Raw genomic sequence first — 22,191 nt, forward strand, 5'->3', positions numbered from 1 at the left:
TCAAGAAAAAAATCTCATTTTCGAAAAGGGAAAATTAAGTACTTTTTAAAAACACCCAATGAAAAAGCAACTGTTTGGGCTTATAAAAAACGAAAATAAAAAATAAGCACCTTTAGGTACTTTTTCAAAACGCTACGCACCATGAATAAGCACAGATAATACAAGCTAGAATTATCTGTAGCTATTAAAAAATATTATCTACAGGCTATTAAAAAAATTTGATAATAGTTCTTAGAAGTATGATACTTTAAAAAATATTATGCATATCATTTATTAGAAATTAAAAAAAATAAAATCAGTATAATTTTAATAAAACTTTTGTACACGAAAAAACTAAATTTGTATTTGCATAAATTATCCTCCATTAGTCATTAGGAGTACATTAGGTAGATAAATTATAACCCATTTCTAAAACTATAAATCAACACTGACCTTGAACTTAAAAACTTGATAACTTATACAAATTCTATACTAGGAAAATAATAACTTTAACTATACAGCCATAAAAATATATTACGGCAGACAAAAGTCAAAAATTTCAATAAATATATTACAATAGCCATACAATTATCAATAAGAATTTCTAAAACCAAACATACTTAGTACAAAGGATTAAAAAAAAAACTTAATCAATAATTATTGCAACTAAATATTGATAAATAATTTAATTTACAAATAAATCAGAGTTTAAACTAGAGACGTAACGATTAATGATTAGGCTAAATAGTTCAATACCAACTATTCAATGACGAAAAAGCAATATTTTTTTTTTAAAAAAAAAGAAAAATCATTAATAAATATTATTTTTTATATTTACATAAGTTTAGTCACTATTGAAAAATAATCAAAACTTAGTTGTATTATTGTTGTATATTGAATTATTGTTAAAGCAATAAAAACTTCAATAGAAATGTTTAAGATAATAAAGATGATTAGAAAAATTTAAGATAAAAAATGACTAACAGTTATTAAAAAAAAAAGACTAAAGTGTAGAGTTGAAGAAAATGAAATAGGAGAAAAACATCCTCTTAATTCTTAAAACAAAACTTCAATGCTAAAAATAATATTTCCCGGAAAAAGAAAGAGATAATGTCTATCAGAAATTATTTTAAAAATGCAGTGCTGTCATAAAACATCTATAAAAAAAAAAAAAAAAAAAAAAAAAAAAAAGATTATATACGAAAGCAAAGCAGAAAAAATAAAAATCCATCTGAATTTTTGAAAGAAAATTGTAAAACTCAACACTTCAGTTTTTCAATTACCATATTTTCAAGAGAAAATAAAGAATTAAGTCTGATAGAAATCCTCTTAATTGCCGCGTCATAATCAAAATGTCTATAAAAACAAAAATGTTTTAAAAAAGAAAAAACTATATAGAAACCAATGGAATAAATCGTTCTTAATTTTTAACCTTAAAAATCTCAATTTAACTTTTTCACATTGAAATATTTTTAGAGAAAAGTGACCATAAAAGAATAATATTCATTAGAAAGACTCTTTAAAAAATGCTGTCATATTAAAAATGTTACTAGAAAGAAAAGTTAACAAAAAAAAATCAAAAGAACCAAAAAAAGATTGTTTTTCGTTCTGAAGTATAACCTTAAATGTTGAGAATCACAGTTTTTTATATCTCTAGTTACAATCTTACCCTAAAAGAAAAAGTGACAATAAAATAATCTAGTCGATTAGAAAAGCTCCATTGATGTTTTGATCTCATAATTTAGTCATTTATTCATTATTATAATATATTCCTGATTATTATAATTCATAATTTAGATCTCAATTTTTAAAACATAAAGTGTTGAAAAAAATATTAAATTGACTTGCCCAAATTTATATTAAAGCAAGTCAATTTCATGGTTTTTTTTTAAAAAAAAAAAGAAACAAATCAGCATTACAAACTCATACTCTGTGTAAAGTAATCTAGTTGCAATTCTTCAAATTTCGCTTTTCCATGTGTCTATCAGAACACAAGTTAACAATCTTTAAAACTTGACAAAAATGTGTAAAAACTATTTCTAATAATGTACTGCAAAAAATACTATTTTAAAATACGATTCAAATACAAAAAATACTGCAAAAAATACGATTAAAATACGATATGAAAATTACTCTTTATTAAATCTGTTAAAATTTCTCCCTTCCTTCCTATTTGCCGAATATTGGGCAAAAGGACCAAATAGGCCACACACCGAAAAGTGGCCAAATATTCATTACATCACTAGTTTAAACATACAACATTCAAAATATAAATTTTTGGTTTGTAAAAAATATACACATTAAATATATACCTCATTCGTTGTTGATAAGGTAAATTGCACAATTCTAATAGTTGACTTAGCATTGCTTGTCCCTAAAATTAGAAAAAGTAATAATACCTAAACAAAAATAGCAAATTTACAACAAAATAATATAAAGTCTTAAATATAAATGTCAAATCTAGACTTGGTTTAGAGTTCAATATGCTAAGTTTCATGCAGTACTAACTAGTAACTCTCTTTGCTACACTTAAGAAAAAAGTTCACACAAATATGTAACAACCCAAACTACATATTTTTAAAACTATCATAATAAAAACAGTTTTTTAATATTTACAGAACATGCAAATTGCAATTTTAATTTCAAAACTATCAATATTTTTGTAAAATATTAGTATAATTATATTAAAAAGGAAACAAAAACAGTAAAACTATTCAAAAGTTATCAATTTAACTTCTTTTTTTTTTCAAAAAAAGGTAGGATTTACTTTTTACTTTTATTTTTCAACAATTTTTAATTAAAACTTAATGATTAAGAATTAATTAGGATTATGCATAAATGGAATAAAGTTAAATGGGGACTCAATACCTGCTCTGGGAAATCTAAACACTTCAAGATCTTTCTCATCTCCATAACTAGGTAAATATACAAGTTCAACATCACATTCATCCACTTCTTCATACAATATACGATAAATTTCGTTGCCTGAAAAGTTTTTATGCATTAGAAAAAATAATGAAAAAATTTTAGGTCATAATTTCAAAACATCATAAAGTAAAAATATTTGAAAGCATTTAAAGATAAAATGGCTTAATAATTGGGACACCTCAATGAATAAATATTGCCAGACTTTTTCATTACTAAACCAGAGACATAATTATTTGATAATAAAAAAAACTATCTTAAAAATTTTTAATACATAAAAAATATACATATTGCCAGATTTTATAATTACTAAACCAGAGATTTAGTTATTTAAAAAGGGAAAAAAATTGTGTCAAATTAAAAATGCTTGAAAATAAACTTTTTCGAATAATTTTTAACAATTAAAATGACTAAACATTAGCAATTTTATAAATGATTTGAATTTCTAAAGATAAACCAAAGCATAACTAAGACCAGATAAACTAAGGCATTCCAGTATCAGCCCCATGTAGGCCAGCCAGTCATAAAGTCAAGGCTCTGCATTTTAAAAACTAAAAGCGATTGAGGAAATGTTAACATGAAAGAGACACTGCCTTTACTTTCTAGACAAGATGGCAACCAAGGATCTGAAGCTGAGTGAGCTTTAAACTGACCTAATCTTCCCAATTACAGTCTCAACCAGACTGCAGTGCAATAGGAAAATCAAAGTTAGCTACAAAAATTTAATATTGAGATCTTTATATTTGGCATTTTTGCAAGATAAACTATATACAGTAGAGCGCCGATTATCCGAACCCTTATTATCCAAACGTCCAATTATCCAAACTACGTCTGAATTCGTTTTTTTTTTTTTTTTTTTTAAAAGTTTAGAATACTTTTCAACTTATCAACGATTTTTCTAAATTTCTAAACCAGTAGATCTTTCGGCTGAAAAGATGCCAGGTTATGCAGCAGAAGAAATAAAAAAATAGAATACCCATGTCGAAACACTGAAAACGTCCCAGGATTTCAAGTTTTAAATGATGATGAAACTGTTGCTGCAATTCATTAGATATTGCAATAAATTGGTTAGAACGTCAAAATGATGTTGATCCAGTTCAGTTGATTTATTTAAAAAGAATAAGGGATATGGCTGCTCAAAAAAAGAGCATCTTCTTTGAAACAAAAGTCTTGGCTGGATTTCTTTTGCAATGGAAAATAAAGAAAAATGTGTTAAAATCAGTAATTGACAAAAAAAAAGTTAGTTGAAATATGATTAAAAAAAAGTTCAAAATGAAAAAAATGTTTAAAAAATTAATTAAAAATATTTAAAAATTAAAAAAAAAATTTTTTAAACAAAGCTATTTTAGATAGTACTGGTCCTAAACCTGGAAAAAGTGTGAAGGGAAGTTAGGGCATAAATAATAATCATTAAACTCGATTTAAAGCAACTTTCCAACTATCTGAAATTTTCATAAACCGAACCACGTTTGGTCCCGAGCAGTTCGGATAATCGAGTATAGTATTCGAATACAGTAGAGCAGTTCGGATAATCGGCGCTCTACTGTATTGCAATAAAATTATTTTAGGGTTCATAGCAAAGGATAGAAAAAAAGGTTGTGAAGCTGCTTATATATTGCAATAAAATTATTTAAAAAAAAAAAAAAAATTTCTTTTAATCAGTTATCTGAAATTTTATTTTAGAGTTCATAGTAAAGGATAGAAAAAAAAGTTGTGAAGCTGCTTTAATCAAAATCTTTTGCCCTCTTTTCAACTACATCGCAGTAATGAGTTATTTACAAATAATGATTTCTTAATATAACAAAAATTGCTTCTCTTATTTTACCAGAAGAATCTGGAACAGGCTGCCACCAAAATCCAGTATATCTATTAAATTCTTCTTGTGTAATATAGGATGGAATACCAGCACTCACAGGATCTTCTGTAACATCAACAGTTCCTGAAAATTGCAACAATTTTCGACACACAATATTATAATAATAAAGGAAGGAAATAAGCTACTTAAATATAAACAACTTAAGATTGGTAAAAGCTTTGATACAAAAGTCTGAAAAATAACCAATGCAAAATAATGTTTTTTGATTTGCATTAAATTGATATACATAAATTATTATGAAAAATCATCGTTGAAAACATTTATAAAAATAAATACAAAAAAAAATTTATATACAAATCCTGGAGGGTATGATCGATTTATAATATGCAAGCTGTAAATATGTTATTGATAAAGCAGATTTACAACTAAACCAATTTTTGAGTAAAATTTGGATTACCAATACTATTCAGTTTAAGCTTGATAAATTTGCAACATTTCCACCTTAAGCAAGCTATCCTAGCTGGTTAAAGCTTGAAATTAACTTACCTATCTTCAATATACCATTATGCTATTCAAAAATAACCCTTGTCTGGTATTGTCTTACCTGACATTAGTAGTTACTTCACTGTTTCTTAATGTTAACGATTTATTCTTAATGTTAACGGGTATTTACCCACATTAATGAGTGTTGTAAATAATGGCTTTCAAGCTTTATCTAACTAGGACAGCTTGGTTCACGTTTAAGCATGTGAACTGGTGGAAGTGTTAAGAAATCGTTAAGGCTCTTAACAATTAAAATTAGAAGTGCCCAAATTAATAGCTGTTAATCCCAGATTTGGCTTCATTATTACTTTATATGTAACATACATACATTATAAATATGTGCATGTGAGTATTTATATATACATGCAGTACAAAATTCAGTTTCCGTCATCTATTTTCCAGAAGCGTCAATTTTTCCACACTTTCAAATAAATCTAAATATTAACAGTTTGAAAGAAGCACCAGCAGACATGCTCTGCTCCCATATAAATTATTAATGTTTTCATTGAAAAATCTATTCAATTATTTTTCTTGTTTAATATTATTAATCTTTTAATAAATATGATTGATTTACTTTTTCAATTTGAAACTTGTTTCTTAATGATTTTTATCTGAATACCTGCACTTCTAACTCTTTATGTAAATTAAAAAGATATTTAAAAAAAAGAGTAAAATGTGTCCATATTTATAAAAAAAGAAATTTCAATTTATTTTCTGCTTCCTTTTTTTTTTATTTTTTTTAGGATTTATTAATAGTATTTATTTTATGATACTAAACATTCTTAAGTTGATTAATATTTAACTTATAACAAAACATTATTGTACAAAAACTGAGACTTATCATTTATGTTTATTTAATAGCGTATGTTTTGATCTTTATTTACCTTAAAGACCTATTATTCGTAAATGTCTATTTTCCTGACAAATAAGGAAGAGAGACTGTATCCTATATATATTTATATATACAAGATATTAAAACAAATTAGACGGCAAGTAAATTTTGAAAATGACATTGAAAATAGGAATAGGCATAAGGAAGGAAATAAAAAATATATATAATATAAAAGGAGGAATGCTACATTAAATAATGATTCATTTAACAAAGTTTGCTCTATACTTGAACCATTTCAAGTTTACCTGCCAAGTCTGCAACAGTTTGTACTAGTATCCATTTACACTCCTACACAAGAAAACAGTTTTTCTCGATCTTGGTAATTCAGTTACTTAATAATAGGCAGCATGCTTTTTTCCCATTTGAACTGTTAAGTTTGTTAATGGTACATTTTGATATTTATTATAAGCAATGTTTCATTTTCTATGAAAAAAATTCACATCATTTATATTATTTACTTTTAAAAAAATTACCAGAATTTTTTTTCCCCTATGATTATGAAATAACAGCTGCATTTATTTTCTTTTTTAATTCAGCCTTATATTTACAAGTTCTTTTAAGATGATGTTTTTTTAAATACTTAGAGAATCTATTGTTGATTAATCAGTAAATATGTTTTAGACAAGTACCAAGTCTCAGTACCTATTTAAGATATTTGAAATTCAGCTAATAAGCAAGCAGTAGTTTGTAGCAATAATCAGTATTTTTCAGTGTTGGTTTTTCATTTACATAATGGCGAGTATAGTAAACTTTTTGCTTATTTAAAGTGCGAAAAAGATTAATGATACATATTGATTTAAAATATGTATAACATATGCAGGGGTCTGTCCAGACATTTTGTGAAAGGTCCGTTTTTGTAAAATTGTGAAAAAATTACTCACAATTTGCGAATATAAAATAAACGTTAAGTCAAATTCTTTCAACCAGGGTCCTGCTTTTGTGAATTTGTACAAATAGGGTCCTGTTATTGCAAAAAACTTTTTCAGGGAATTTTTAAATTGTAAAGAGATACAAGATAATGCTTAACACTGTAAAATTATAATTTAAGAAGAAAAAAAATTTAAAAATAAACAGCAATTGCTGCTACTAAATTAGAGATGCGACATACAAATATTTGGTATTTAGCCTATACTGCTGAACGCAGAATATTCATTTCGAACGACTAAAGGAAGAAGCGCCTGCTGAAGACAAAACTTAGTTCGTTTATATCTGTCTTTCTTTCCCCCCATTCCCCTGGGAAGGGTTTATTCGATTAACAAAACAAAAATGAAGATAAACAAACTTGTGAAGGATCCGATTAAAAGATAAATTATTTTGTGAAGGGTCCGTTTTTATGAAAAGATATTTTGTGAAAGGTCCCTTAACAGACCCAAATTTCTTCTAAACAGACCCCTGATATGTATTAAAAAAAACTACACAATAGAATTTTCTTTATCATCTTTAGCTGTATTGATTAAACCTTATAGATACTAGTTCTGTTAAAATTAATGTTTTGAAAATTATAAAAATCTATACTCAATTAATTTATCATAAATTTAACAAATAGAAACCAAATCATTTGAATATGTACAAAAACATTCATTTCAATTGCAAGGATAGATTGATTTTATATGTTGCAATAATTTTAATTTGTAAAAAAAAATATGTATATCACCTCTTCTTGTATAAGTAAGTCGAATATCACTAGATGTCAAGATATTGTGAACCCATATATCAAAGTTGCTAATATAGGCAATGAGATTTGGATTCCATGGGCACATTTGAGGATTAAGTCTTGCATTTATACCAGGTGTGTTTTTTAACTCACGGGGATAAAGAGGTGGATGCTAAAATTAAAATTGCTTCATTATTATATGTAAAAATGAAATAACAAGAAATCATCATAAAATATATGTATATATATGCAGTATAACGTTAAAAATCCAAACTTCTCTCGAGTTTACAAAATTTATTATTTTTATTTTTTATTTCTAATGACAAGGCAAAAGGTACAAATAGAAAGATGAAATAAATAACGAATACAAATGTACTTAGGATAACAAAGAAAGAAGACCGAAGTCATTGCCTTAAAAGTTCTCTTGCTTCCCAATATCTTGAGGACTCAGTGTGTCCAAGAAGGGTCCCACATAGAAGCAGGTGGTCCCGGCCCAATTTCTCTCTAGATTTACTAAGTGGACAAAAAGGTGTGGTGGAAAGGCCTATGCAGTATAAGTGAGCAGAAAGACAATCGTGGCCTGTATATAAGCGGAAGGTCGCAACTGCATCACGTCTTGGTTTGTCGGGAATTAAAGAAGAGCTTACATTTCTCCAACTTTTCAAAGCTGTGCGAGTCTGAAGGTCTTGCAATGAGTTGGTTTTACATAAATTTTTAAGGAACAGTTTGATTTTCCAAAAGGAAGTTGCCGTATTTAGTTGTTGTAGCAAATTGGCACCGAGTTTACAACATCGGGACTGAAAATTTTCTTGATTTAAATATTTTATTTAATTAGTCGAGATGTCAAATAAATAAAAAAACTAGTTTCATGCTTTTTGGGAGGCAGTTATTCTACGCAATTCCGCATAGATATTAAAATCTTGATATTTGAATAAAATACTGCAACATGCAAGTTCCAGGTCATGCTATTGTGTAATCTCTTTTTGATGGGCTTGATTTGCAACCATTCCTTTGTGAATTCATTCAGCATTGACATTCTCTCTTCTGACAATTAATAATAATAACAAATTTCCACGATTTTGAGAATTCCCGGTATTTGGACTAAATTCACTTCAGTGCAGCAAAACATCACTGTATACTCATATAATATAACTTTACAGATGATCCGAATATAGCCTTTCTGTAACGAAATTTAAAAGTTTTCAGCTCTTGTTTTGAAGGCTGGGTTTTTATTAAATCTTTAGTAAGAACATCATGGTTGCTCTTAGGGTTATAAAAAAAATATTTTCAAATAACAATAGAGTCCCGATTATCCGAGTTAATGTGGACCACGAGTAACTCAGATAACTGAAAAACTCGATTAAAGCGAAGAGTATTAAAATGTAATAAAAATGTAAGAGTATAAAAATGTAAATGTAATATATTTAACAAATACAAAATTTATAAAAGTACACCACATACAATTCATATTATAAGTAAAAGGCTTGCTTAATCACACTTAAAAAGCATACTTTACGAGAATTACAGAGTTTTTACTTAAAAAAGTCTTTAATCGTTTTTTGTTTCACATTACTTAGGAGCTTTTCTGCAGCAATGTTTCACCATTTTTCGGGAATAACAGGGAGGCTGGTGTTGCATCTTCTTGTTGTTCTATATATTCAATAGCACTTTCGGCAGCATTTAGTCCTTTAAGCTTTAGTATGAGAGATTTTTATACGTTGACTTTCATCGTCATTGTCTTCATCATCTTCGCTTGATTCATTTTCATTATTGACAATATTAAAGATCATTTCATTGGATCAAGCTGGTTGATTTAAATTTCCAGAGTTTCTTTTAAAGATAAAATTCAGACTTTTTCCGTCTGTAGTTTTAAAAATAAAAAATAAACCAGAACAAAAAAATCCTTGAAATATTTAATAGCTCGACTAAAGAGGAACCTCGGTTAATCGGGACTCTACTGAAATTCTAAAAGAAAGCATTTTAAAATGAAAAGTTAAGTTGTTAAAAATTTGAATGCCTTGCTAAAGATCGAAAAAGTGCACTTCCAGATCTTAATTGGGTAATGATTCATATGCAATCTCCTTTTCCCTAAATGGGTTATGATATAATATAATATATGATGGGCTTCTTAAATGATTTTTTTTTTACCTATGTCCGTTTTTTCAAATGTATATTTCAAGCTGACTATTTTTTTAAGCTTGATTACTTAAGCTATGATCATTTATTGAACTATGCCCATTTCCTTAAGTACACAAATTAAGTCATGTATACTTTTTTTCAAAAATACTTTTTACTTTTTTTGAAAAGAGTAAAAGATTAAATTTTTAAAAACTTCACACAAAATGTGACGGATAAAAACGAAAGCAATGATTTTACAAAACCTTACAAGAAAGGGATGAAAAAATTAGACAAAATATTATTGATAAATAGAATGACAATGAAACAATTTCTTAACATATATACATAAAAATATAAAATAGCGGAAAACAAAATATATATATATATATATTATTTAACAAAAACATTATGCAAAAATGAATGAGAAATTATATATACATATAAAATTACATTAAATTAACATACATAAAATTGTTGCAAATGTAAATCGATTAAAATTGCTGTTATAGTAAGAATTGGTGTTAAAATTATTTTTAAAACTTTCACTTCATCTAAGAAATTTTTACTGTTAAAACAGATTTTAATTTTAAAGAATCGAAGATAATCCACATTATAAAAATTAAAGACTAACAACCATGTATTGAAAAGAAAAATATAAATTCACAAAACCCTAAACAAAAACATAGTTGTTTTTGTTTAGGAACAAAATATAGTTGAAAAAAAAAATTTCTTTTTTAACACACAGCAGTTTTAATTCTGTTATGAAATACAACTATCATGACAAAAACTCCTTGTAAAATATTTTACTCAAAAATTTCAGATAAAAATATTTTTTCAATTATAAAGCATATTTTTTTATATTTATAACAAAATCAATTTTAATTATATATATACAGTTTAATGTAGTTGAAATTTAATGTTATGATACTTCTTTCTTTCATTTTCTTATTCCTTAACGTTTATGACCGTTGAAACCAGGTAATGTCACATGTCAAGTCAAAAACCAATTTTTAGCATCAAAAAGCTAACAACTACAGGAAACTAAAGAAATCACTTAATAATATAAACATAGCAAACCAATTCACATAGCCATAAATACAACAAAAAATTACCTGTTTACATTCCTCATCACTGTAAAATGCAGCACCATTTGCTGGAAAACAAATCTACCATATATTGCAACTCAAAGGATGTAATTCCCCAAACATATTATAGGCAACAGGAATATAAACATAACATATTAATTCATATAACTATAAATTCAAGATAAAAATTACCTGTCTATAGTCATCATCACGGCAAAATACAATACCACTTGTTGGGAACACAAATCTACCATATGTTGCAACTTAAGTATGTTAAGAAAACATAAAAATTAACATAGCATACTAATTCCTTTAGCTATAAATACAAGCCAAAAATTATCTGCTTATAGTCTTCACAGTAAAACAAAGTGTCATTTGCTAGGAACACAAATCTATCAGACATTGCAACTCTAAGTATGTTACTCCACAAACATATTATGTTGTTGTTTCTAATGCCACCTGCCAATATTGGTAAGCCTGCTTGGTGAAACCAAGCGTATTTAAGGCAGAAGGTGTATTTCTTGTTTTTCAGAGGCACCACCAATTGCCAAGACTATAACTTCAGCCACACACAAGTCACAGCCCGGTTTAGAGGGTGGATTCATTCATGCATCCATTTATTCATCCACAGATCATAATTTTGACCTGAACCAGAGAACCATCAATTTCCAATTCAGTACCCCCAGAGTTATTGATGTTTTAATGGGAAATTGAAGGACTTTGTGTTCGACAGACTTAACGTGCACCTGTCACCATTAACTACAGGGGAGTCTTTGACCAGTGGGGCTCGAACTCACAACCTCTTGAATAGGGGCCCAATAAATCAAGCTATCCCAGCCTATCAGCTTACTTAACTGTACCAAACAAAATAGTAATCAATCAAACAAACAAAAAATAATCTTGCCATCTGCTTAGTTTGATAAGATGAAAAAAGTTTGAAAATAAGATGAAAAAAGTTTGAAAATAAGATGAAAAAAGTTAAAGAAAAAGTCTTAGTTTGAAAATAAGACGAAAAAATCTTATTTTGTAGTTAAATACACCATCTATTTTTCTATATATCAAAGGATATATATTACATTTAATAATTCATTTTTAATCTATTAAAATAAAAAATAATATTTTGATAATAATACAAACATATCAGGGGTCTGTCCAGGCTGAATTTATTACCATTTATCGGTACCTTCACAAATTCAACTTTGGGTAAAACGGTGGTTTCACAAAATACTTTCTCTTAACATTTTCTTTTTGTATCCCTTAAGAAACGATAAATCCATATTTTTGTGTTGATCTCTCAATATAATTTTTAATTTTTCACAGATTATGTCTAAATTTTCACGAAATAGGTACCTCTCAGAAAAACCTAGACAGACCCCTGCATATTATAGGAAACCTGAATCTAAATACTACAAACCAATTTATGTAGCTATAAATAGAACACAAAAGTTACCTATTTATAGTCAGCATTATAATAAAGCAGTGTATCATCAGCTGAAAACACAAAACTACCATATGTTGCAAGTCAAAGATGTCATTCCCCAAACACATTATAACTCAAATATGGAAATAACAAACCAGTTCATGTATCGATAAATACAGCACAAGAATTACCTGTTTGTAGTCATCATCACAGTAAAACACAGCACCATTAGCCGGGAACACAAATCTACCATATGCTGGTTGGAAGTCAAAGGATGTTATTCCCCATATGACTAATCGCTTCCTTTCCCATTGAAGTTGTTCTTCTCTTGAAAAATGTCCCTGCGAGTGATGCATTTGAAAAGAAGATTCTAAAAGTGGCTGCCATTGAAATGTCTCTACTTTAGTTTTTGCACAGTCCATGGGTACATCACAGTATAGCAGGGTTGTTTCGCGATTAGAGGATATGGTACTTAAAAAATATATCCTATACATACGAGACTCATTTTCTGTTTGTATTTCCTTGAATTCAAAATAATTGGGAATTTTGGCTGATATACTGGATAGTTGTCTCCTCACATTTCGAACCTGCTGCTTCATCTCAGTCCATGTCTTTTTATGAATTGTAGAGGAGGATTGGTTATTGCTAATTTCTTCTACAGCAGGGTAGATAGGTACTTGTAAATCCATTGCTATAGGGGAAAAAAATATGTTTTTGTAAATAAAATAAAATGAAGATGATAGCTATTTTCTGCTCATGTAATTATTATATTGTGTTGAAAATTATTCACACATATTAAAATAAAACAAGAGAAGAATAAATTTGCATTCCGACGATGCTTGTATCAGGCATGCATAACCTATAGTTGGCCACAAAAACTAAAAAATGTCATACAGAGCACTAATATAAATAAGTAAAAAAATGTCAGCAAGGTGCATTCATATCCAAATCTAATGCAACAGGTACAGGGCGGAAAAAAAGGAAGGTAATTTTACATGGCAAAATTTGAGCAAAATCGGTCGAATCTGAACCTGAGAAATTTAATTTAAGATATGACTTTTTCAAAATTCGATTTCTCAGAACTATTCAACCGATTTCAATTTTATATTTTGTCATGTAAAATTTTTATTCTTTAAAATGATGCAAAAAAGGATGATATATTGGTAAACTTTACAATTCAATACTTTTTCAACCTTTCTTAAATAAAATGATAAAAAAATAAAACTTTACTAAAAGTTTTTTTTTGTATGAAATTATCTTTGGATAAATAAATTTCATAATTGAGTGCAAAAAATTTTTCAATTTACTTAAATAGTTCAAGATATGGAGAAATACACAAGAAGTAAAATGAACATTAAGGGGTCCAAACTTTGGAGCGCTCTCCTGACCAAAAGTGGGACCAGATTTATGAGATTGCGGTTCCACTTATTTTAGGGATCAAAAATCAGAATGTGTCGAAAAAAGGTATGTTTATTCAGCAAAAGTACATTGTTGTCACTGATTTTGTAACTTAAAATATTGTCTGCACAAATTAATCAGCATATTTGAGGTCAACCCGTCCAGCCATTAAGATTGGGTCCTAGAAAGTGAAAATCCAATCATTAGATCAAAAGCTATTCAATGTGGTCCACTTTTTTTCTTTCTTTTTTTTCACTCAGTGCATGCATAGCAATAAGTAAAATTTGTAAAAAAATTACATTTTCGACGAAAACTGAACACATGAGCAAGCGTGACCAAGAAAGTTTTAGCCTGAACACTCAGGTTTGGGCTAAAACAATAAAAGAGCAGAGTAACCAGTTTAAAAAACGTATTAATTTATCATCTTTTTTCATTAAAAAAAAAAAAAAAGACTTTTACATATTTTCTATTAATATCAAAAAAGGGGGTCAAGTCATAAAATTCAAAGTTAACTTTTGAACCATGGGCTTTAAGTTTAACATCTCTGCACATATACTAATACTACTATTACCTCTTTTAATGCTTATATTTTTTATGAGGTAACAATATGAAAATGATAATTATATAAGCAATTATACAAGCTAATTCTGCAAAGGCCAGTTAACTAACATATGCAGCACAGTTTTGACCACTTTGTGCTTCAGCATTTACAGAAGCCATTTTATCCTAATAAGAAACATCATTAACAATTAATATCTTCTACTTTAAAAAAATAAAAAAAGAACTCTAAATATATTAAAAATTCTCCAAATAATTTTTTCAATCTACAAAAAAAGATACAAACAAATGACATACTTTGCTTTACTTAACATGATCATAAATATACAAATTAAGTAGGAATTAAATGTAAAAATTAATTTTAAAGAAAGCAAATAAATTTAGTTTTATAGTTCTAGCACAACAAACAAAAATACATAAAATGGCATGAATGCAAAAAGCTATACTACCTGAAGACTTTTTTACTACTTGGAATAGAAATATTTCACTATTTTATGATATCATTGAGAAACTGGAAATAACTACAGAATCTGAAAAGAACAAAATTATATTGCAGAACACTTTCTAACTGTTTGTAATAACCCAAAGAAAATTTTTTAAGAATACAAAACCAACAATGCTTGTTTTTGTTTTAAAAAGTAAAAAAAAAAAAACATGATTAATCAGAAAATAAGATTGTTTAAAAAATTTTTTACAAAACTAAATGGTTCATTTAATTGAAATATAAAAAATATGTTAAGTTATAAAAGAAAAACATTTCTTTATTCGAAATTAACAAGTAATAGTAGTAGTACTTTATTTACATCGCATTAGATTTGCACAATGGCCTATTGCCGAAGGTCTGGAAAACGTACTAGAGGATGACTCCAGGAAACATTACAATTTTGATCCTCTGCAAAGATGGCTTCCTCACCTCGGTAGCCTTATAAACTATGTATGAAGTCAAGCTCTTTACAGTAGAAGGGTTTCACGATGATTGATACCTCACACCCTCAGCTTATTCAGAGACTGACTAAAGTAGTTACCCACCCTATTACTGATCGCAGCCAATGACGCTTGACATAGGTGATCTACTGGGCACCCTGTCTTAGGATCAGTCTACCATGGTACTCTCACTAATGAAACATCATAAATCGGTGTAACTAATGACAGGGGTCTGTCTAGGTTTTTCTGAGAGGTACCTATTTTGTGAAAATTTAGACATAATTTGTGAAAATTAAAAATTATCTTAAAAAATCAGCACAAAAATATGGTAAAAATCGTTTCCTACGGGATACAAAAATAAAATTTTAAGAAGAAGTATTTTGTGAAACTACCGTTTTTTCTAAAGTTGAATTTGTGAAGGTACCGCTAAAAGGGTAGTAAATTTGGCCTGGACAGACCCCTGAATGATAATAGATGCAATAATGAAACACCACGCAATTCTTAACAAAAGTATGCATTACCTACAATTCATAACCAAGGACCATGCTAAGAGCTAGAATTATTAGTCAGTAAATTAGCCAAATGTCAAAAGTATTAGACAAATTTTGAAAGTCTTAACAGAAGGTAAATCTTAAAAAAATGTTATGATTAATTTTTTCCCATAAAAAACTTCAAATATAAATACAAATTTACAATTAAATTATTAATTATAATTAATTAAATTATTTTAGAAAATGCAAATTCAAGTCATTTTACAGTTGGGGAGAAGTAAATGAACAATGAATAGAAAAAGAGGATAAAAAAAATGTAGGTGTTGTTTTAGCGTCTTTAAGGGGAATATGAATTCATCGGGAATAATTTTTGACAACCTCTTAGGCTAGAGCAGTAATATAAGGATAAACCTGAAATAGCATTTGATGTTTTCTTAGATTTCCACTATCTTTTAAATAAATATCTTTCATTTTAAATGCTAAATTTTATTTTTTACCGAAAAAAAATTTCTCACACTTATTTTTTACTATCATGATTATAATCATTAAAAAAAAAGTATAGCAATAGAAGAAAAGTTATCAGGGGTCTGTCCAGACATTTTGTGAAAGGTCAGTTTTTGTAAAATTGTGAAAAAATTACTCATAATTTGTGAATGTAAAATGAATGTTAAGGTAAATTCTCTCAACCAGGGTCCTGCTTTTGTAAATTTGTGCAAATAGGGTCCTGTTATTGCAAAAAACTTTTTCAATAAGCTTTTAGATTGTAAAGAGATATACAAGATTATGCTCAATACTGTAAAATAATAATTTAAAAAAAATTATTTTAAAAAATGAACAGCAATTGCTGCTACTAAATTAGAGATGCAAATATTTGGTATTTAGCTTAGACTGCTGAAAGCAGAATATTCATTTCAGACGAATAAAGGAAGAAGTGTCTGCTGAAGACAAAACTTAGTTCATTTACATATGTCTTTCTTTCCCCCACTCTCCTGGGAAGGGTTTAGAATACAATAATGAAGATAAACAAATTTGTGAAGGGTCCGATTAAAAGATAAATTATTTTGAGAAGGGTCCGTTTTTAAGTTAAAATGTTTTGTGAAGGGTCCGTTAACGAACCCAAATTTCTTCTAAACAGACCCCTGGTTAATTAAATTGTTTTATTTTACTTTATTCTGTTTTATTGGTTTTTCTAAGACTCACACAGACTTTCTACAGAAACTTGTCAGCCGAGTGCAGTTGTGTGTGTACTATATCTATCATCAAAGAGTGGTAATCTCTAAACATAAAATCAAAGTTAAATTTTCTTACTTTTACATCCATTTTGATTTTTAAATTTTACAAGAGGTTTATTTTAACAAAAAATATATTATTTTCACTAGAAATCATGCTTTCTGCAAAAATTATTTGACTAATTTGTCTTGATTGCACAGCACTGGCTTCCAAAAGAATTTCATTCATGAAAACATCAAAAAATGGACAAAGAAAACTTTAAATTATAAAAAGAAAAAAATTATATTACAGTGAATTGTAATAGAATAGATCAGATGATGCTATCAGAAAATAAAAGAGAAGTAAATCGGAATTGGTAATTCATATGAACTCACGATACCCTTGATAACGTTGCATAATGAGTAACAAATTATAAAATAATTTCACCTGAACAACAAATCTAAAAGATTCAATTGGGATCGTGTATAATTCATCTCAAATTTATTTGAAATCACAACATGCAATGATTAAAATGTTTGCATAAAACGAAGTACTTACAACAAATATAAAAAGTACACATTCGGTTATTGTGACGATATTCATGATTATAACAAATAATTATAAAGAAATTAGTTCTTAGAATCCGAGACCATATTAAAGCTTTAAAAGAAAATAGATCAAGCACAAAACTTATAAAAATTTAACATTTGAAAATCCTACAAATATTACTTTTTTTATGGATGAAAGCCATAGTTTGGAAAACTGTCACTTAAGTGAAGAGAGGGCATCTTAGAGAATTTAATTTTCTGTTGCCTGCGATTTACATTCAATTAGAAAAGGTTCTTTTTTCTCTTCTTAAAAATATATTATCAACTTACAGACGGCTGAAATTAGTAAATAAAAGATGAAAACAGCTATTGGAAATGACACCTTGTTGCCATTCAGTATATATTTTGAGGTAAAATTGTTAGTGAAGAAAATGGAGTGGGAGGCAATTAAGAATGGGAGGCAATTCACACTGCTTGCGAAAAAAATCGCGTATGCGAATTTGCAGAGGTGAGAGCGAAACTGATTAGTTAATGGATGGTGTTTTCAATAGAAATGTAAACAATAACAATCTCGAGCTCGGGACCTACTCTAGTTCCGGTTAAAAAGTTTGCAGCTGCTTACTACATGTTATTCTGATAGGCGATGTTTTCAAACGGATAATTTTGTTTTCAATAAAAGAAATAAATTAGATAATTTCTGAGCTCAAATCTGCCGTCTTTCATAAGATATTAATGTTATTATGTAATTCTGGGGAATTTGGAGTGAAAATGTGTTTTAGTTATTTTGTTATTTATTATTAAAAAAGGTGACATGGTTGCTAGATTTTGAATAACTCGCTTTTTTGGCAGTCTTGATTTGGCCTCTGACCATTTGTTTATTACTGTTTGCTCGTGTTGTAAGCTGTACACCATCTTACGTTAGTGTTAACACCTTTAGTATTGTAAACACAAGTATTGTTAGCATTGTAAACATAAGCAATAAGTAATCAAATACATTGTTTGCAAGAATCTCAAAACACAATGATGCCAAATGGCTTTAAAATACAACTGAAACAGTAACCCGGAAATTTAGGCAGTCCCGAGCTTGCAGCGTTCCCTAGTGTAGAAAACACCATCCATATTCTTAGTCTCACCTCTGAATTTGCATACATTTTTTGCATGAAAACTTGAAGCCTCTTGACATTCCTGACGTGTGGAATTGATGCAGTGTCGGTTCGTGATGCCCAGGTAGCAAAAAGATATGATCTAATATTAGAAAGGTGCAATATAATACTGCCGTGCTAGAAAACGCAATACTATTGAATCCTATCTTCTAATATTAGAGCTAATATTATATAAATTTAAATAGTATTCGATCTAACATTCGAACTTTCAAAATTATCACCTATTTCATTACTTTTGGTCCAGCGCCACATTTTTGCGAAAGATTATCCCATATTATTAATAAATAAACATTTATTTATGAAAGAAAACGATAAATTAAATATTACTTAAATATCATTTTTAGCCAATGCAAAGAAAACGAAAAATAATATTCGCGGTAGTTTGCGAACGATTGAACTCGAAAAACTTTTTCAACTGTTGTTACTTCTCAAAGTTTGTTTACGACGCCATTGCTCGAGCTTGGCATGGGAGCTTTCTTTTCAATTACATAAGGTATTTATAATTTAGTAATTATTTGGAAACTTTGTAAATTTCAATGATAATTACATGAAACGTTAAGAAGCATTGTAAGTAATGTTTTTGCTTTAGTTAAAAATCAGCTAGAAAAGTAATTTAAAGCACGATGTGTTTGAGATTGTAGATGTTGTAGAAACATTCAGTGTACCTACTTAATAAACTTCACCGCTAAATTAAAACATCTAAGAATTAATTTATTGATCATGTATTCAATAAGGTCAGTAAATATTTTATATTGTGATCATTATTGTTCACTCGTACTTGTTGACTTCTTTGTTGATACGTATTGTCTAGCTGTAAGTAATAAGCACTGTTTTTCTGCAAAAATGAAAAAGACAAAAGTAATGGTCTGTAAATAAATTAGCCGTGTTAAATAAGAAATATATATATACATGTATAATCTGCTACTTTTAGCGCAGTTAAAACCATTATATTGTAGAATGTTTAAAGTTTAATACAAACAATATTGCTAGCATATTAAAATTTCATGCTTAAAATATTGTACAACAATCAATTAAGCATTTTTCTTTAAATATAGACTGATTTTTATTTGAATATAGGCTAATCTGTATGTTTTTGAGGCATCATTATTTATATTAATTTGTAAATGATTAAAAAATAAACAATATTGTTTATTCAAAATGGTTATTATGGTGAATGTAGAGCTTTGATTAAATTATATTTTTTAAATAAATTCCTGTTAGAAATAATCTAATGCTGTAAAAATTTAGTTAAACTATAAGAAAAAAAAATATTTGACAAATGTTGGGTATGCATACTGACTTTTAAGGAATGCTATGTCAAAATATTTGGGGGAAGGGGCGAACTATATTTTATATATTTACAACTTTGAATTATGTGGATTGCTAGAGAATTCTCCTTCTATATGATTTTATCAACCATGAATTGATGATTTTGAATTCTCATAGTATCTTTTTACATTTATGTTCCTTTTACATTAATCAAATTTTAAATTATACAATGGAAGAACATTAGCAATTGTTTATTTAACACTTTTCACCACTTTTTTAAATATAAATAATAAGTAATGTAATTGGTTCAAAATATGCTTGTAAAACAATGTTTGCTAAGTAATTCGATCCTGACAAAGTTTTTCTGCAACAATGAAAAAGATAAAAAATAGTTGTCTGTAAACAAATTAGCCAAGTTAAAACAATTAGAAAATTAATGATCTGCTACTTTTAGCTCAGTTTAAACCATTACATTCTAGAATGTTTAACATTCAATACAAACAATATTGTTACCGTATTAAAATTTCATGTCTAAAATATTGTAAAAAAAAAGAATTAAACATTTTTATTTAAATTTCTTGGGGATATTTCAGTATCGTGATCTGTCCCGCCAACTGCAATCGCCAAATAGATTTTAAACTTGCAATTTTTTTTAAAAAAAATATGTGTATGTTTGCCCGGAGTTATAACTTTCGAGTTCGTCCTATTCTGTAATGTTTCTTTTAGTTTAATAAATATTTATTAAATAATTATTACAATAATAATTAGTCTAATAAATAATTATTGTTTTGTAAAGTTTTTAAATAAATTTCTATTAGATATAATCTGAGATTAAAAATTTAACTAAACAATAAAAAATAAATATTATGTATAGTGACTTTTAATGAACGTTATGTAAACATATTTGGGGGGAGGGGCAAAATATAATTAATATATATATTACAACTTGGAAATATGTGAATTGTTAAAGAATTCTCCTTCTACATGTTTTTTTCAACCATAAATTGATGATTTTGAATTCTCATAGTATCTTTTTACATTTATGTACTTATACAATTTTTAAAATAAGCATTTGTTTATTTAATATATTACGGCACTCTTTTTGTTGATTTGCCACATAGCGAGTAGTTATTTTCTGTTCTAATAAAAGAAGTTGAAAGGTTTTGATTTTTTTTTTTTTTGAATACTATATGATAGTTTGCTTGGGAGTGCTTATGAGCTAAATTCTTTTTGTTGATCTTCTCACAGTGTTATTTTTTGTGTGACACTAAAGAAATTTTTTTTACGCTGGTATCGATACCAGAATTAAACCATTTAATTTCGTTGTAAAGGATATTACAATTTCTGAAAAACATTTTCAAATTAAATAATTAAAGTTTCAAATAAGTATTCAATGTTTAATAGTTTTAAATTTTTTTTTCCCTTGCAAAATCTGATGTATTTTCTTTTTAAATTTCAGTATAGCTTTCCATCTTCAAGGAAATCTACTATCAAAACACTATAAATGGAAATGGCTCACTCTGATGGAATTTTAAGTTCAATTCTTAATGCGAATGATTTTAACAGTGATTATTCAGCAAGGACCACTTTAAATCTGCCATTTAAGTCATCATGTTGAAGAAAGATGCTGTCATGTTGAAGTTTGGAGAAAGAGGGAAACTTGTGAAATTCATCCCTGTTTTTTTGTGGTGCATACAAAAACTGTTGCTGAATTTTTCATAAAAGCATTTAACGACCACTTGGAAATATATTTTCAAGCAAATATAGACTAACAATTAGAACTCAAACTGTATCAAACATTTTAAAGTTATGAAATGAAAATTATTTTATTTAATAACAATTAAGTATTTTTAACTTTTGTTTTACCACAAGGTTGTCGACGTTAATTTTGAACAATGAAGGTAATGTATTGCATTTACAATTGGATGAAATTTATATTACAGTGTGTTTTGTTTTTAAATAAAAGTATTATGCTGTGAAATAGTTATATTTATTATGGATTTCTTTTTTCTTAATTACTGTAACGGTTGAATATTTAAAATTTGTTTTTTTTTTTAATCTTTCGGTATGATATCGAAAGCAATTCTTTTTTAATGCTGATTTTGAAGTATAACTGAAACTCTTGAGGATTTTCATTATCAACATTGAGTTTATTATTTTAATTTTGGAAATTTTAACATAATTATTTATTTGAAATTT

General features: G+C 27.6%; 1 protein-coding gene and 1 long non-coding RNA gene across 2 annotated transcripts in view; one reads left to right on the plus strand and one right to left on the minus strand.

The window, feature by feature from the left end:
* LOC107445236 (dipeptidyl peptidase 9) overlaps positions 1 to 17,963 on the minus strand; it is a 46,153-nt gene extending 28,190 nt beyond the window's left edge. Inside the window, exons 1-7 of the mRNA XM_087163595.1 lie at positions 17,742 to 17,963; positions 14,838 to 14,918; positions 12,624 to 13,123; positions 7,810 to 7,981; positions 4,730 to 4,843; positions 2,848 to 2,964; positions 2,292 to 2,353 (exon numbers count right to left, since the gene is read on the minus strand). Coding sequence (XP_087019721.1) covers positions 2,292 to 2,353; positions 2,848 to 2,964; positions 4,730 to 4,843; positions 7,810 to 7,981; positions 12,624 to 13,121 — 963 coding nt within the window. The 5' untranslated portion in view covers positions 13,122 to 13,123; positions 14,838 to 14,918; positions 17,742 to 17,963. The remainder of the gene's footprint in view (positions 1 to 2,291; positions 2,354 to 2,847; positions 2,965 to 4,729; positions 4,844 to 7,809; positions 7,982 to 12,623; positions 13,124 to 14,837; positions 14,919 to 17,741) is intronic.
* Positions 17,964 to 19,099: 1,136 nt separating this feature from the next.
* On the plus strand, positions 19,100 to 21,973 carry LOC147808734 (uncharacterized). Its single transcript, XR_015433665.1, has 2 exons — positions 19,100 to 19,216; positions 21,452 to 21,973. It is a non-coding gene; the product is annotated as an uncharacterized LOC147808734 (long non-coding RNA).
* Positions 21,974 to 22,191: the final 218 nt, after the last annotated feature.

Source organism: Parasteatoda tepidariorum, chromosome 5 (assembly GCF_982258835.1).
Source record: "Parasteatoda tepidariorum strain Cologne lab strain chromosome 5, Ptep-v5.0, whole genome shotgun sequence".
In the NCBI taxonomy this organism is placed as follows: domain Eukaryota; kingdom Metazoa; phylum Arthropoda; class Arachnida; order Araneae; family Theridiidae; genus Parasteatoda; species Parasteatoda tepidariorum.